Raw genomic sequence first — 14,118 nt, 5'->3', positions numbered from 1 at the left:
TGGTTTCTAGTGGAGAAGTTACTCTGGTCAGTAAATCTAGTGTTTTTTAATAAACTTTTCAGAACCCTTAGGTGTCTTTTTGTCTATTGGTATTGTTTTGGTTCGGCAGAATGCGGGATTACATGCCTCTTCCCAGTGTTTTTATTCTTTCCCCTCTCACTATTAAACCAAGGTTCCACAACCTTTTGTAAGTTTGTGCATTCCTTAATCCTTCCTCCAGTTGCTAACCTGGGGCGGCACAAGGCTCCCCTTATTATTATTATTTTATTTTTTTTTAACTTGTCTTCCAAACAGTAGTTTGGTTCCCGACATTCAGAATATATAAAGTTATGTGGATTACTTGCGGCTTTTGTTTTAAATACAACTCAAATCGCTGAGCTCAAGTTTTAAGTGGAAATCAATTCTCGACTGTCTTGAAGCAAACACGAAACGGTGTCAATTGTCCGCAACTCAAAGTAGTGATATTAAAGGGATACTTCACCCCAAAATTGTGTCACTAATCACTTACCTACCCCCGTGTTGTTCCAAACCTGTAAAAAACTTCATTCGTCTTCGGAACACAATTTAACCCCTTACTTGTCACCACTCATTTCAGCATGACACAAATGACATAACCAAAATTAAAAGGTTGCTGCTTAGGAGTCTTTCTTACTAGATACATAATGTTCACAAAGCTGACACTTCAAAGTTTACTGTTCAGGATCAGAATTACTCAGACGTTATAATCGAGATAAGCTCAAACATGTCAATAAAAATATTAAAACCTATTGAAGTGTATTAAATGATGTAGGATATGATTTTAGATACATAATGAAGCTAAGCCACAAGTCTACTAATACTTTATTCAGAATATGATCTCACAAAGTGTGAATTTTTATGAAACCTTTTCTAAGACCATGTCATGTGTGTTTTAGAGAAGGCTCAATAAAAGGCTAACAAAATTGATTTATGACTCCTGGATTATCTCTTGTTTGGACCGGGCAAAACTGCCCCATTCATGATTCTATTGTTCTTGCCGAAACGAGCCTTTCACACATCGGCCAGGTATGACACAAAATCCTCATTTCTTCATTTATCATCATTCTTTTGTTTTTATTTCGCTGCTTTTAAGCCTTTGTTCTGGTATTTCAAGGTTTACCAAGCCACATCGCTTCACTTCCAGTATACATTTACCCCACTGTTATCAAAAGCCTTACTAATAAAAATACAACAAAACATTTTCTTACAAACCTTTGACAAAACTATTACAAAATGCATTATGAAGAAGAACTGCACCTGCTATGTAGCTGCATTAGACCTAACGTTAGCATCAAGCTACATAAGACTATTTATGAAATTATTAGTACACTTTTACTCAAAACTCACTTTTAAAACCCTGACTGAGGTTTGTAAATAACCTCCTTTTGCGATCAACATGTGGAATTTGCTATTTATAAGCCTTTTACATCGCTGCAACAAGTTTAGCATTTCAGATGTACAATTTTTAATATTGTTATATAAAACGCCCCAAATCTCAAGAAAATCGCATACCAACCATTAACTAACGTAATCGTGTGTTTATTATTTGGATATTTCATGGGTACAGAGGTTTCTCTTGTGTTGTTGTGGTCAAGATATCAACACGGGAAGTGTACAGGAAATGCATCATGGTAGGACGGGGCGGCATATGATGCACCGTTATGATGGACAAGACACGGGCGAATCCGGTCTCTGTCAGCGCACACACGGAAGACTATACACACAGAGACAGGGCTGGGAGCGGATCATTACCATCAGATCGCGTAAACCAGTGGAAAATGAATAGAAATTATGATTCTGTCTGAAGAAATATAAAGTAAACATCAGTAAATATATCTCTGTGTATATGCAACTTTTGCCTATAAACCCTATTTGACGCTTTTCAGTGAATCTATGACAACACAAACCACTGCAGACGTTACTGAATATGAATGCTTGGTGAATTTCTATTCTAAAAATGGCTCCTATTTTGTACTCCTGACATAAATTACTAAATAACGGTCACTGTTTTATCAAAACATTGGTCAAATATTGAAGCTACAGTCTTTAAACTTTCAACTGATGCACAGCTTTCTCCAGATCAAGTAAGAGAGTGATGTTTAACGTGCTGTGAAAGTAAAACAATAATCTGGGGCCGGTGACGATCCTTGACAGCAAAGGGGTTAAAGATATTTTGGATGAAAACCGGGAGGCCTGTGACCATCCCCAAGTAAAACACTCGTCGGTCAAGGTCCAGAAAAGTATGAAAAGCACCGTCAGAATTACCCATCTGCCATCAGTGGATGAACCGTAACGTTAGGAAGCGATGAGAACACTTTGTACACAAATGAAACAAAGACTTTATTCAACAGATGGTCTCCTCTGTCTCTCCCCACATCACCCTAGCGCCATTTTGAAAAAACACCTGCTGAACGCAAACGGCATATGCTAGTGGATGCCACGGTTCTCTTTCAAATCAAGGCGTAAATTTATGTAGAAAACACAAGCTTGTGGCGCGGCTGACACAGAAGAACGTACACAGTCTGACTACTCCAAGGATGCTTTTCTGGACCTTGACAGTGCATTTTACTTGGCAGTCTGTGGGCCAATCACAAGCCTCCTGGTTTTCCTCCAAAATAAGTTGTGTTCCAAAGATGAACGAAGCTCTTATGGGTTGGGAACGACTTGGGGGCAAGTGATGACGATTTTCAATTTGGGGTGGAGTATCCCTTTAATATTGAAAACTGTGCTAGAAACAAACCGCCCAAGATGTTGCACAAGCCAACAGTTTTCAAAAGAGGTCATTCACTGAGAGTCCAAACATTAGTTCTATTTGAGTGTCATTTCGGCAATTATTTTTTCAGAAATTATAATTGACCTGCTACTGCACAAAAACCCCCTTACGTCAGTACAGGTTCTGCAAGTTTGGCTCCCCAAATACTAAATTGAACTTAAGAGATGCCTGCCATTTTCCTAACACAATGGAAAACCTATAAATAACCCATCTGAAGGTGGAAAATGTTGTGCCAGTGTTGATACTGGGAGTGCGCTTTTATTGTACATGGATTTAAAAGCATTAGAGATGTCAACAAGGAGCATTAGGAAACAAATTTAACTGAGCAAACCTATTTGGGGATGCAAGGAGAAAATTAAACTGCTCATTTGAAGTTACCAACACGAAGAAATCAAGTTCACTGCATAAGAGGCACGCAAAATCTGCAGTGCTTCAAGGAAGTGGACGTTCACGCAGAACTCTTGGCACAAGTGCCAATTAACAGCAGTCCCTTTACAGCATCATGGGCAATGTATTCCACCTTTACAGTACTCATCAAAAGGGAGCTCACAGCAGGTCCCTTTAAAAGGGTTATTAACTTCCCTAACGCGAAAAGGGAGCCTTTCCTTCTGGCAAGAGAATAGGTACAGTAGGACTACCCGCTTCCTCGCTCAAATCAATTGGTTAAACTAGACAAGAAAAACCGAAGCAAGAATAAGTTTGCTCCCCCACATTTATTGAAGACCAGCCAAAGTCTTCTTGTGCTCTTGAACCACTACAGGACCGAGCGAGGCCTTCCCTTCCCACTGAAGGCCTAGAAAAAGCAGACACCAGAGTTAAGTGCTTGAAGGGTCAAAAACCAAGCTTAAAAGCACCTTCCTACCTCCAAAAGGAGAAGCAGCAGTTCCACCATCAGGACCACATGTGGAGTCACAGCAACCACAAACCTGGTGGTTCCCATCAGCAGCAAGCCACCTGCAATACGAAAAATCAGACATGGCACCTTTAATGTATTCGTAAGTGGCATGAACATACCCATTGGCAAAGGAACAGGATTTGTGGAGCGCGTCACTAGGTGCAGAAGCAAGAGTGGCCTTCAGAACACACGTCATGTAGATCTGCAAGAGACACCACGGGTAAGGGGTCACAAACCAAAGCAAATGGGAGAGGTCGTTCTCCCAAACACTCATAATACATACAGAAGGACTGGATCCCCCCTGGAACATGAAGGCCTCCAGCTGGAACCGGATTTTGTCCTCCTGGGATCGAGGCATGAAGCGCGAGCTGGAAGCTGTGACCTTGGCATCCACAAGACATCTAAAAAAAAGGAGTGAAAAGTAGTTGTCGGGGACAAAGTGGTTACAAGGAGCAAACGCGAGAACAAGTCAACTCTGCAGCATCTGGTGACATGAACACACCCATGATTCTCAATGAACAAATATCTCGGAAGGGCGTTCACATCAGGTACTTGGGTGGCCACACAGCTGTCCACAAACACACGCAGAGGGACGTGGTTGTATACCTTCACAGATGCCTCAACATTAATAACGTCACCCAGGAAGTAAGAGTTTGAAGGCCTCTCAAAGGACCAGTCATCTGCAAGAGGGAAGAACTGCTTAGGCACAGCCTCGTTCAGAAGGCAGGAGGTCTAGAGAAACTGCACAAACCCAAAGCTTCAGGGAGAACAGCAAGACTTCTTCACCAGCCTCCGTTGAGGCATAAGGGACCCAAGTTGGCTTCAAGGCATTACCGCTGACATTTTGAAACCTGCCGTTCAAGTTACCAATTAAACGGGCTTCCAGTTCCACCACCGCAAGCAATGCCACGAGTCACAAAAGGTCACTTACCTTTGATAATGGCATTGAACACCAATAACTGCACCACCTGCACGGGTAATCGGAGTGCCAGCAAACGCCTCAGGAGTGTAGGTAAGGGTAAAGGTGTAGACAAGCTCATCCTTAGTCATCTATAGGAGACGGACGTTGTTACCTAGAGGATTCTCCCCAAACCCCCCCCCCCCCCCCATTCCTAAAGGCATCTTAGCAAGTCATGCCATAACACTTGGTTACCCGAGTAAGCGGTTATTAAGAGTTTTTCCCCAGATATAGATTCAGGGAACCGTCGATACCAAAACAAGGGCCCATTTTTAGTAGGGTTCAATAAATCTAGTAACACTTAACCGCTCTTACCATCAACACACTATTGCAGTCCTGCAGTTCATTGTCAAAGAAGAGCACCTTGGAGCCTGGGACCAAACCGACAACAGGACATCCTCCCAAAGTCAGACCAGATGGCTGGATCAGTTCACCATTGCTAAACAAGTCCTGCTGTACCTCCACATGAACCCGGTTCTCACCGCATTGAATAGCTACACTACTGGGAGTCACAGGTTGCCTCAAATGGAAGTCCACCGCCATCTCACTCGGCACTTCTGGAACAGTGGGAAACCTCCAGTCCAAAGGCTTCACTGGACCCTGCAACACCTGCTTCTCCTGAAGACCAAGAGGCTCTTGTGCAAATCCTCTGTAGTCAAGACTCTGAGACAGAGAAGCCTTCTGCAAAGTGTTTCCGAGCACTTGAGAAGAAACAGGCACTCTGGAAGCTGGATATGATTGATGCTTCTTGCTTTTTGGACTTTGACTGGATCTCAAACTTCCAAAAGCATTCTTCAGATCAAACACCACAAGCACAACCAGCACTAACACATATTGCAAAAGACCCATCCTGACAAACGTTAACACAATACCCACCAGTCCTCGTCTTTGCCATTAAGTACAGCTTTGAATTTAAGCGGCTCCTCCCCTTTCAGCTTGATTGATTACCTTTGATTCAACAAATTAACAAATGAGAACGTTCTGGAATGTCACTAGCCAATGGAAGGCTTGATAAGGATCTGAGATTTTCATCTACACTTATTCACAATTTTACAATTCAAGTTTGACTGTGTGTCTATGATAGACAATGAATGTCATTAAAAAAGCCCCTGATATGACTCAAATAATATAGAATATTCATAAAAATCTCTCTCTTTTTAAATGGTTTTTAGTTTATCATTGGAAAAGATTTGGAAAAATGTAGAATTACATCACTTGCTCCCCAATGAATCCTCTGCAGTGAATGGGTGGCATCAGAACGAAAGTCCAAAGAGCTGATATAAATATCAATATAATCCACAAGTAATTCACATCAATTACTGTCTTTTGAAGTGAAAGGCTTTGTGTTTATAAGAAACAAATCCATCGTTAAGAAATTCAAACTATTGTTTCCGGCCAAAATATGAGTTCATAATCCCAGTTAAAGGTGCCATAGAATGCATTGATACAATATTTTAAATGATATCTACATAAAAAGGTACGTGGCTTGGGTATGGGCAAAAATTCTCCAGAACGGTTTTACATGTCCATTTACAACCCTGGGATTTGTCCACTCAGTTGTTAATGAAGAGGGAGGGACTATCGTTAATTAGCTGAAATCTGTAGAATAGAAAAAGACCAAAGGGCAATGTCTCCTCTTTGTGTTTAGCTGTTGAACAATGGCTGGAAGTTGGTGTTTGGTTCAGATTTCGTTGGTCTGTGCTTTCTGTCATGCTGTTCCACAGTGGAGTAAGTCGCTTCAGGATGCTCAAGCTCTGATGATGCAGCAGACTGACCAGCAGTTTCAGCTCCAGCAGACTGACCAGCAGTTTCAGCTCCAGCAGACTGACCAGCAGTTTCAGCTCCAGAAGCCAGTTCAACAGCTAACTAACCAACAGTTTCCGCTTCGGAAGCCAGTTCAACAGCTAACTAAGCCGCAGTTTCCGCTTCGGAAGCCAGTTCAACACCTACCTAACCCGCAATTTCCACTTCAGAAGCCTGTTCAACAGTTAACTAAGCCGCAGTATCCGCTTCAGAAGCCTGTTCAACCGCTAACTAACCAGCAGTTTCCGCTTCGGAAGCCAGTTCAACAGCTAACTAAGCCGCAGTTTCCGCTTCAGAAGCCTGTTCAACAGCTAACTAACCAGCAGTTTCTGATTCAGAAACCAGTTCAACACCTACCTAACCCGCAATTTCCACTTCAGAAGCCTGTTCAACAGTTAACTAAGCCGCAGTTTCCGATTCAGAAGCCAGTTAAACAGCAGTTTCAGAAGCCAGTAGTGCAGGCAGAGCCCTTTGATAAATGTGTAGCTGTAGCTGATTCTGAGCAGATCCAATGTGGTCTACCTGGGATCAGTGGTGCTGAGTGTGAAGCTATCAACTGCTGCTTTAACGGACAGCAGTGTTTCTATGGAAGGGCGGGTAAGTGTTCCCAATCTTATTCCGTTCGTGTCAAACTGATTCTCTGAATTTAACCTGCTCTTGTACCTTGTTCTAGTGACCGTCCAGTGTATTAGAGATGGTCAGTTTGTGGTAGTGGTGTCTAGAGATGTTACACTGCCTCGACTGAGTCTGGATACGGTTCATCTACTGGGTGGAAATGACCCACCTTGTGCTCCTGTGGGGTCTACACCTTCCTTTGCTATATACCAGTTCCCTGTGACCGCATGTGGCACGAGCGTGATTGTGAGCAGCTGCTACTGGTTTTATTCTGCATTTGCTTGTGATGGACTGGATGCTGACACTGTTCCTATTCACAGGAGGACAGCGGATATGTGGTGTATGAAAACCGAATGACCTCCTCGTATGAAGTGGGGATTGGACCATATGGTTCTATCACAAGGGACAGTCATTTTGAGTAGGTGATCCATGTCTTGGTGTGACCATTAATCCCTGATAAATGCTACAAGCTCGCTGTGTGTCGTCCAGGTTTCTCTTCCAGTGTAGATATTCGGGAACTTCTGTGGAAGCTCTGGTTGTGGAGGTCAACTCTGTTCCTCCACCTCCACCAGTAGCTGCTCCTGGACCTCTCAGGGTGGAGCTCAGACTGGCCAATGGCCAATGCGTCACCAAAGGCTGTGCTGAAGGTAAGGTCTTGTCCTGTGTCTGCCTAAAGCCTTTCAAACTGGAGTCTGGTTAAACCCCAGTGTTGTTCCTCAGGGGATGAGGCCTACACGTCCTATTACAGTGACGCTGATTATCCCATCACAAAAGTCCTGCGAGAGCCTGTGTATGTTGAGGTGCACATTATGGAGAGGACCGACCCCAACATTGTCCTGACGCTGGGACGTTGTTGGACGACTTCAACCCCCAGTCCACTCAGTCTCCCCCAGTGGGACCTTCTGATCGACGGGTGAGTGTACAGCCAATCTTTATCCAGTTAGTCTGCTGGGAGACCCTTTCTAACTTTTTTTTTTCTCTTGTTTTCAGATGCCCTTACCAGGACGACCGCTATCTGACCACACTGGTTCCAGTGACTGGATCGTCTGGTCTTCAGTTCCCAACCCACTACAAGCGCTTTGTTGTGAAGATGTTCACATTTGTAGATCCAGCCTCACTGGCTGCTCTGCAGGAAACCGTATGCCCCCCTTTACTTGAACATCTGTATATTTACTACTTGTGGATTCGATGACTTGAGCCTCTTTCTTCCCTGTCAGATCTTTATCCACTGCACTACAGAGGTGTGCCATCCATCATCTGGCTCTTGTGAGCAAAGCTGCACCAGGAAACGTGAGTTCTTGCTCTTGACAAGAGGAACTGGGCATTTTAGAAGTGCATTCTCACTTTGAACATCTCTCTTTCAGGAAGAGACACTCGTATCAAGGCTGTCTCTGGGGAGCAGACTGTGGTTTCTAGTGGAGAAGTTACTCTGGTCATGTAAATCTAGTGTTTTTAATAAACTTTTCAGAACCCTTAGGTGTCTTTTTGTCTATTGGTATTGTTTTGGTTCGGCAGAATGCGGGATTACATGCCTCTTCCCAGTGTTTTTATTCTTTCCCCTCTCACTATTAAACCAAGGTTCCACAACCTTTTGTAAGGTTGTGCATTCCTTAATCCTTCCTCCAGTTGCTAACCTGGGGCGGCACAAGGCTCCCCTTATTATTTATTTTATTTTTTTTTAACTTGTCTTCCAAACAGTAGTTTGGTTCCCGACATTCAGAATATATAAAGTTATGTGGATTACTTGCGGCTTTTGTTTTAAATACAACTCAAATCGCTGAGCTCAAGTTTTAAGTGGAAATCAATTCTCGACTGTCTTGAAGCAAACACGAAACGGTGTCAATTATCCGCAACTCAAAGTAGTGATATTAAAGGGATACTTCACCCCAAAATTGTGTCACTAATCACTTACCTACCCCCGTGTTGTTCCAAACCTGTAAAAACTTCATTCGTCTTCGGAACACAATTTAACCCCTTACTTGTCACCACTCATTTTCAGCATGGAGACACAAATGACATAACCAAAATTAAAAGGTTGCTGCTTAGGAGTCTTTCTTACTAGATACATAATGTTCACAAAGCTGACACTTCAAAGTTTACTGTTCAGGAATCAGAATTACTCAGACCGTTATAATCGAGATAAGCTCAAACATGTCAATAAAAATATTAAAAACCTATTGAAGTGTATTAAATGATGTAGGATATGATTTTAGATACATAATGAAGCTAAAGCCACAAGTCTACTAATACTTTATTTCAGAATATGATCTCACAAAGTGTGAATTTTATGAAACCTTTTCTAAGACCATGTCATGTGTGTTTTTAGAGAAGGCTCATAAAAGGCTAACAAAATTGATTTATGACTCCTGATTATCTCTTGTTTGGACCGGCAAAACTGCCCCATTCATGATTCTATTGTTCTTCCGAAACGAGCCTTTCACACATCGGCCAGGTATGACACAAAATCCTCATTCTTCATTTATCATCATTCTTTTGTTTTTATTTCGCTACTTTTAGCCTTTGTTCTGGTATTTCAAGGTTTACCAAGCCACATCGCTTCACTTCCAGTATACATTTAACCCACTGTTATCAAAAGCCTTACTATAAAAATACAACAAAACATTTTCTTACAACCTTTGACAAAACTATTACAAAATGCATTATGAAGAAGAACTGCACCTGCTATGTAGCTGCATTAGACCTAACGTTAGCATCAAGCTACATAAGACTATTTATGAAATTATTAGTACACTTTTACTCAAAACTCACTTTAAACCCTGACTGAGGTTTGTAATAACCTCCTTTTGCGATCACATGTGGAATTTGCTATTTATAGCCTTTTACATCGCTGCACAAGTTAGCATTTCAGATGTACATTTTTAATATTGTTATAAAAACGCCCCAAATCTCAAGAAAATCGCATACCAACCATTAACTAACGTAATCGTGTGTTTATTATTTGGATTTCATGGGTACAGAGGTTTCTCTGTGTTGTTGTGGTCAGATATCAACACGGAAGTGTACAGGAAATGCATCATGGGTAGGACGGGGCGGCATATGATGCACCGTTATGATGGACAAGACACGGGCGAATCCGGTCTCTGTCAGCGCACACACGGAAGACTATACACACAGAGACAGGGCTGGGAGCGGATCATTACCATCAGATCGCGTAAACCAGTGGAAAATGAATAGAAATTATGATTCTGTCTGAAGAAATATAAAGTAAACATCAGTAAATATATCTCTGTGTATATGCAACTTTTGCCTATAAACCCTATTTGACGCTTTTCAGTGAATCTATGACAACACAAACCACTGCAGACGTGACTGAATATGAATGCTTGGTGAATTTCTATTCTAAAAATGGCTCCTATTTTGTACTCCTGACATAAATTACGGTCACTGTTTTATCAAAACATTGGTCAAATATTGAAGCTACAGTCTTTAAACTTTCAACTGATGCGCAGTTTCTCCAGGTCAAGTAAGAGAGTGATGTTTAACGTGCTGTGAAAGTAAAACAATAATCTGGGGCCGGTGACGATCCTTGACAGCAAAGGGGTTAAAGATATTTTGGATGAAAACCGGGAGGCCTGTGACCATCCCCAAGTAAAACACTCGTCGGTCAAGGTCCAGAAAAGTATGAAAAGCACCGTCAGAATTACCCATCTGCCATCAGTGGATGAACCGTAACGTTAGGAAGCGATGAGAACACTTTGTACACAAATGAAACAAAGACTTTATTCAACAGATGGTCTCCTCTGTCTCTCCCCACATCACCCTAGCGCCATTTTGAAAAACACCTGCTGAACGCAAACGGCATATGCTAGTGGATGCCACGGTTCTCTTTCAAATCAAGGCGTAAATTTATGTAGAAAACACAAGCTTGTGGCGCGGCTGACACAGAAGAACGTACATAGTCTGACTACTCCAAGGATGCTTTTCTGGACCTTGACAGTGCATTTTACTTGGCAGTCAGTGGGCCAATCACAAGCCTCCTGGTTTTCCTCCAAAATAAGTTGTGTTCCAAAGATGAACGAAGCTCTTATGGGTTGGGAACGACTTGGGGGCAAGTGATGACGATTTTCAATTTGGGGTGGAGTATCCCTTTAATATTGAAACTGTGCTAGAAACAAACCGCCCAAGATGTTGCACAAGCCAACAGTTTTCAAAAGAGGTCATTCACTGAGAGTCCAAACATTAGTTCTATTTGAGTGTCATTTCGGCAATTATTTTTCAGAATTATAATTGACCTGCTACTGCACAAAAACCCCCTTACGTCAGTACAGGTTCTGCAAGTTTGGCTCCCCAAATACTAAATTGAACTTAAGAGATGCCTGCCATTTTCCTAACACAATGGAAAACCTATAAATAACCCATCTGAAGGTGGAAAATGTTGTGCCAGTGTTGATACTGGGAGTGCGCTTTTATTGTACATGGATTTAAAAGCATTAGAGATGTCAACAAGGAGCATTAGGAAACAAATTTAACTGAGCAAACCTATTTGGGGATGCAAGGAGAAAATTAAACTGCTCATTTAAAGTTAATTTGTCTTCCAAAAAAGTAGATTGGTTCTTGACTTTCATAATATAAAGTTAAAATCAAAAAATACTTAATTTATTACATCTGGCACATTTTGTTGAGATCCTGAATTCCTTTTTTCTATCATTTGTCCTCTTTCCCATTCATACTTACTACATTCAAATAGCTAATACATATATTGTTTCTTCAACCTGGCATAACCCGCCCTTATGAAAATTAATCATGTGTTTACTACAAATGAAAAAAACCATGGCTACTTCCTGCCACAGCAATATTCTGTTAAAGATAACCTATTCTTATCTTGACTTACATATACACCTTATATTATCAGCCTATAAAAATAAGTTGGCTACTATGATGAAACATGCAAAGAAAGATTATACAAACTTGTTGATGGAAAACAAAAGTAATATAAAAAAAAATGTGGAAAGTCTTAAGGGAGGTTATGGGCAGTAAAATGAATTATAATCAGACATTATACTTAATGAATGAACAGAACGCCGAGATAAGTGGTGAAAAAATGGCTGATGAATTTCATTAATTTTTTTTTCAATGTTGAGAAAACTAATCCCGTCCGAATGCGAATGTCTGTGATTGCCGGTGATATTTTATTTCACAACGCATTTCCTCATGTGTTTTGGCCAACGTGAATTACCGTAGATGCTCTTACCGCGCGGATGTTTGATATATTTGCTTAGGGGCAAATAAATAAATTTAAAAAATTAATAAAATCAAGAGCAAGATCACGTAAACTGTTAATACCGTCTGTTGTAATATCAGCATCAGGTAAGATTACTCACGTTCATTTATGCACTCATAATGTTACATAATGTTTTAATTACATATGTACAGAGTGCGTGATCTGTGACGCCCAAATGCACAAATCAGACCCTCCCACCTCTGTAAAAAACACGGAGATGTTAGTCCCGTCCGAATTGGTACATGAAAATCACAGACGTCAGGTGGTAAGAATCGAAACTCAAACGTAGTTTAGAAAACTAGTCCCGTCCGAATAGGGCTTTTGATACATTATAATCAGTTTGGGTTTTGAAGTATCCGCTCAACAGCTATGGCTTTGATGAAAATCACAGAGGACATTACTACAGAATTGGCGAATAAAAATCACACAGTTGGAATTTTAATTGACCTTAAAAAGGCCTTTGACACTCTTGATCATGGTATATTGATATCTTAGTTACAGACATATGGAATTAGAGGTGTAGTATTAGATTGGAATATTAGTTACTTAAAAAATAGACAACATGTAGAGTATATAGGCCATGAATCTAAGTTGAAAACAAGACAGTGTGGTGTCCCTCAAGGCTCTGTGCAGGAGCCTAAATTATTTACTTTATATTTTAATGACCTGTGATGAATCAAAGATTTAACGTTTTGTTCTTTTTGCGGACGATACAAATTTTTTTGTATCGGGGAAGAATTTAAAAAAAGTAATCAAAATTACTGAACAACAATTGGTCCTACTTCAGAAATAGATTAATGAAAATAAGCTGTCGTTAAAGGTGCCATATGCAGAAATTGAGTTAAAAATATCCTTAACATGACCTACACGCATCAAAAGAATGAGAAGAAATAAGGGCGATGATGTCATTAAAAAAATGTCAAGTTATAGTGCTGCAGAGATATCAACCTTAATTAGCATTAGCATTACTAGCCCCGGCCCGACAGGTGTCGTAATACCAGTTTCGACCATGGGAGGCAGTATGCGGGCAACATAACCAACCTGCAATACACGAATAACTCGCACGGCTTGTGGGCGTGTACTTGAACCTGATGTCAATCGTGTGGAAAGTACAGCCCAGTACTACTTCATTTCAGTTCAGGGAAGAGAGAGAAATGATGTCTCAAGCCCTTGGCAAGAGACCCCTACCACCACCACCCGCTACAGGGAAACAACCGCGCTCGGAATCACAAATCAAATCCGATAAGAAAAGGAGCCGACCCAGAGTAAACATCAGCACTGCTTTCAATCGCTGGAGACAACTGATGGACCATAAAGAAATGAGGCTCGACTCCGAACTTGCAAAATGTCTAACAGTAAGTTAGATGCTGTTAGTATTTCGCTAGAAGTTTGTTTTATGTGTTTGTGTATTTGTTTTCGGGAAGTTATAACATAGCAATGTATCAAAGGCTGTTAGATAAACGTGCTAATGTTAGCGATGGCTAACCGTAGCTGCGTTTGATAATTAGCTGGCTGTAACTTAACGTTACCCATTTTATTATATCATAACTAACCTGCTCTGTCTAGTATGTTGGTCTCCGTGTCCTGTTTGCTTCGTGGTTTTTCTGTGCGTGAAAAAAATTGATGTGTGGCGTGAAAGCGTGTGAAAAGAGTCAAAAACGCTGAATGCTTGAGAGTTGGCACATTATTTCCCAAGCAGAATAAAGGACAGGTTGATTATTGCTGTTTAGCGTTTGTATTAATCTATGATGTGTCCCTGTTTGCGTACAGGGACATAAAAAATAAATTAAAAGTGATACGTGGACCAAGGTGTC

General features: G+C 41.1%; 2 protein-coding genes across 2 annotated transcripts; one reads left to right on the top strand and one right to left on the bottom strand.

Annotated features, from left to right (window-relative positions):
- Positions 1-3,485: 3,485 nt before the first annotated feature.
- On the bottom strand, positions 3,486-5,530 carry LOC113092455 (zona pellucida sperm-binding protein 3-like). Its single transcript, XM_026258055.1, has 8 exons — positions 4,960-5,530; positions 4,618-4,736; positions 4,438-4,537; positions 4,189-4,382; positions 3,970-4,087; positions 3,806-3,888; positions 3,654-3,745; positions 3,486-3,584 (listed from the first exon to the last, which is right to left on the bottom strand). The coding sequence occupies exons 1-8, from the start codon at positions 5,491-5,493 to the stop codon at positions 3,505-3,507; spliced, it is 1,320 nt and encodes a 439-aa protein (XP_026113840.1). The 5' UTR covers positions 5,494-5,530; the 3' UTR covers positions 3,486-3,504.
- Positions 5,531-6,263: 733 nt separating this feature from the next.
- Positions 6,264-8,649, top strand: LOC113092454 (zona pellucida sperm-binding protein 4-like). The gene is made up of 8 exons (XM_026258053.1): positions 6,264-7,044; positions 7,121-7,308; positions 7,383-7,480; positions 7,552-7,709; positions 7,783-7,975; positions 8,053-8,200; positions 8,280-8,352; positions 8,427-8,649. The coding sequence occupies exons 1-8, from the start codon at positions 6,303-6,305 to the stop codon at positions 8,501-8,503; spliced, it is 1,677 nt and encodes a 558-aa protein (XP_026113838.1). The 5' UTR covers positions 6,264-6,302; the 3' UTR covers positions 8,504-8,649.
- Positions 8,650-14,118: the final 5,469 nt, after the last annotated feature.

Source organism: Carassius auratus, unplaced genomic scaffold (genome assembly GCF_003368295.1).
Source record: "Carassius auratus strain Wakin unplaced genomic scaffold, ASM336829v1 scaf_tig00214598, whole genome shotgun sequence".
Taxonomy (NCBI): domain Eukaryota; kingdom Metazoa; phylum Chordata; class Actinopteri; order Cypriniformes; family Cyprinidae; genus Carassius; species Carassius auratus.
The sequence above is the reverse complement of the archived record's forward strand: the minus strand, read 5'-3'. Positions and strand labels throughout refer to the sequence as shown.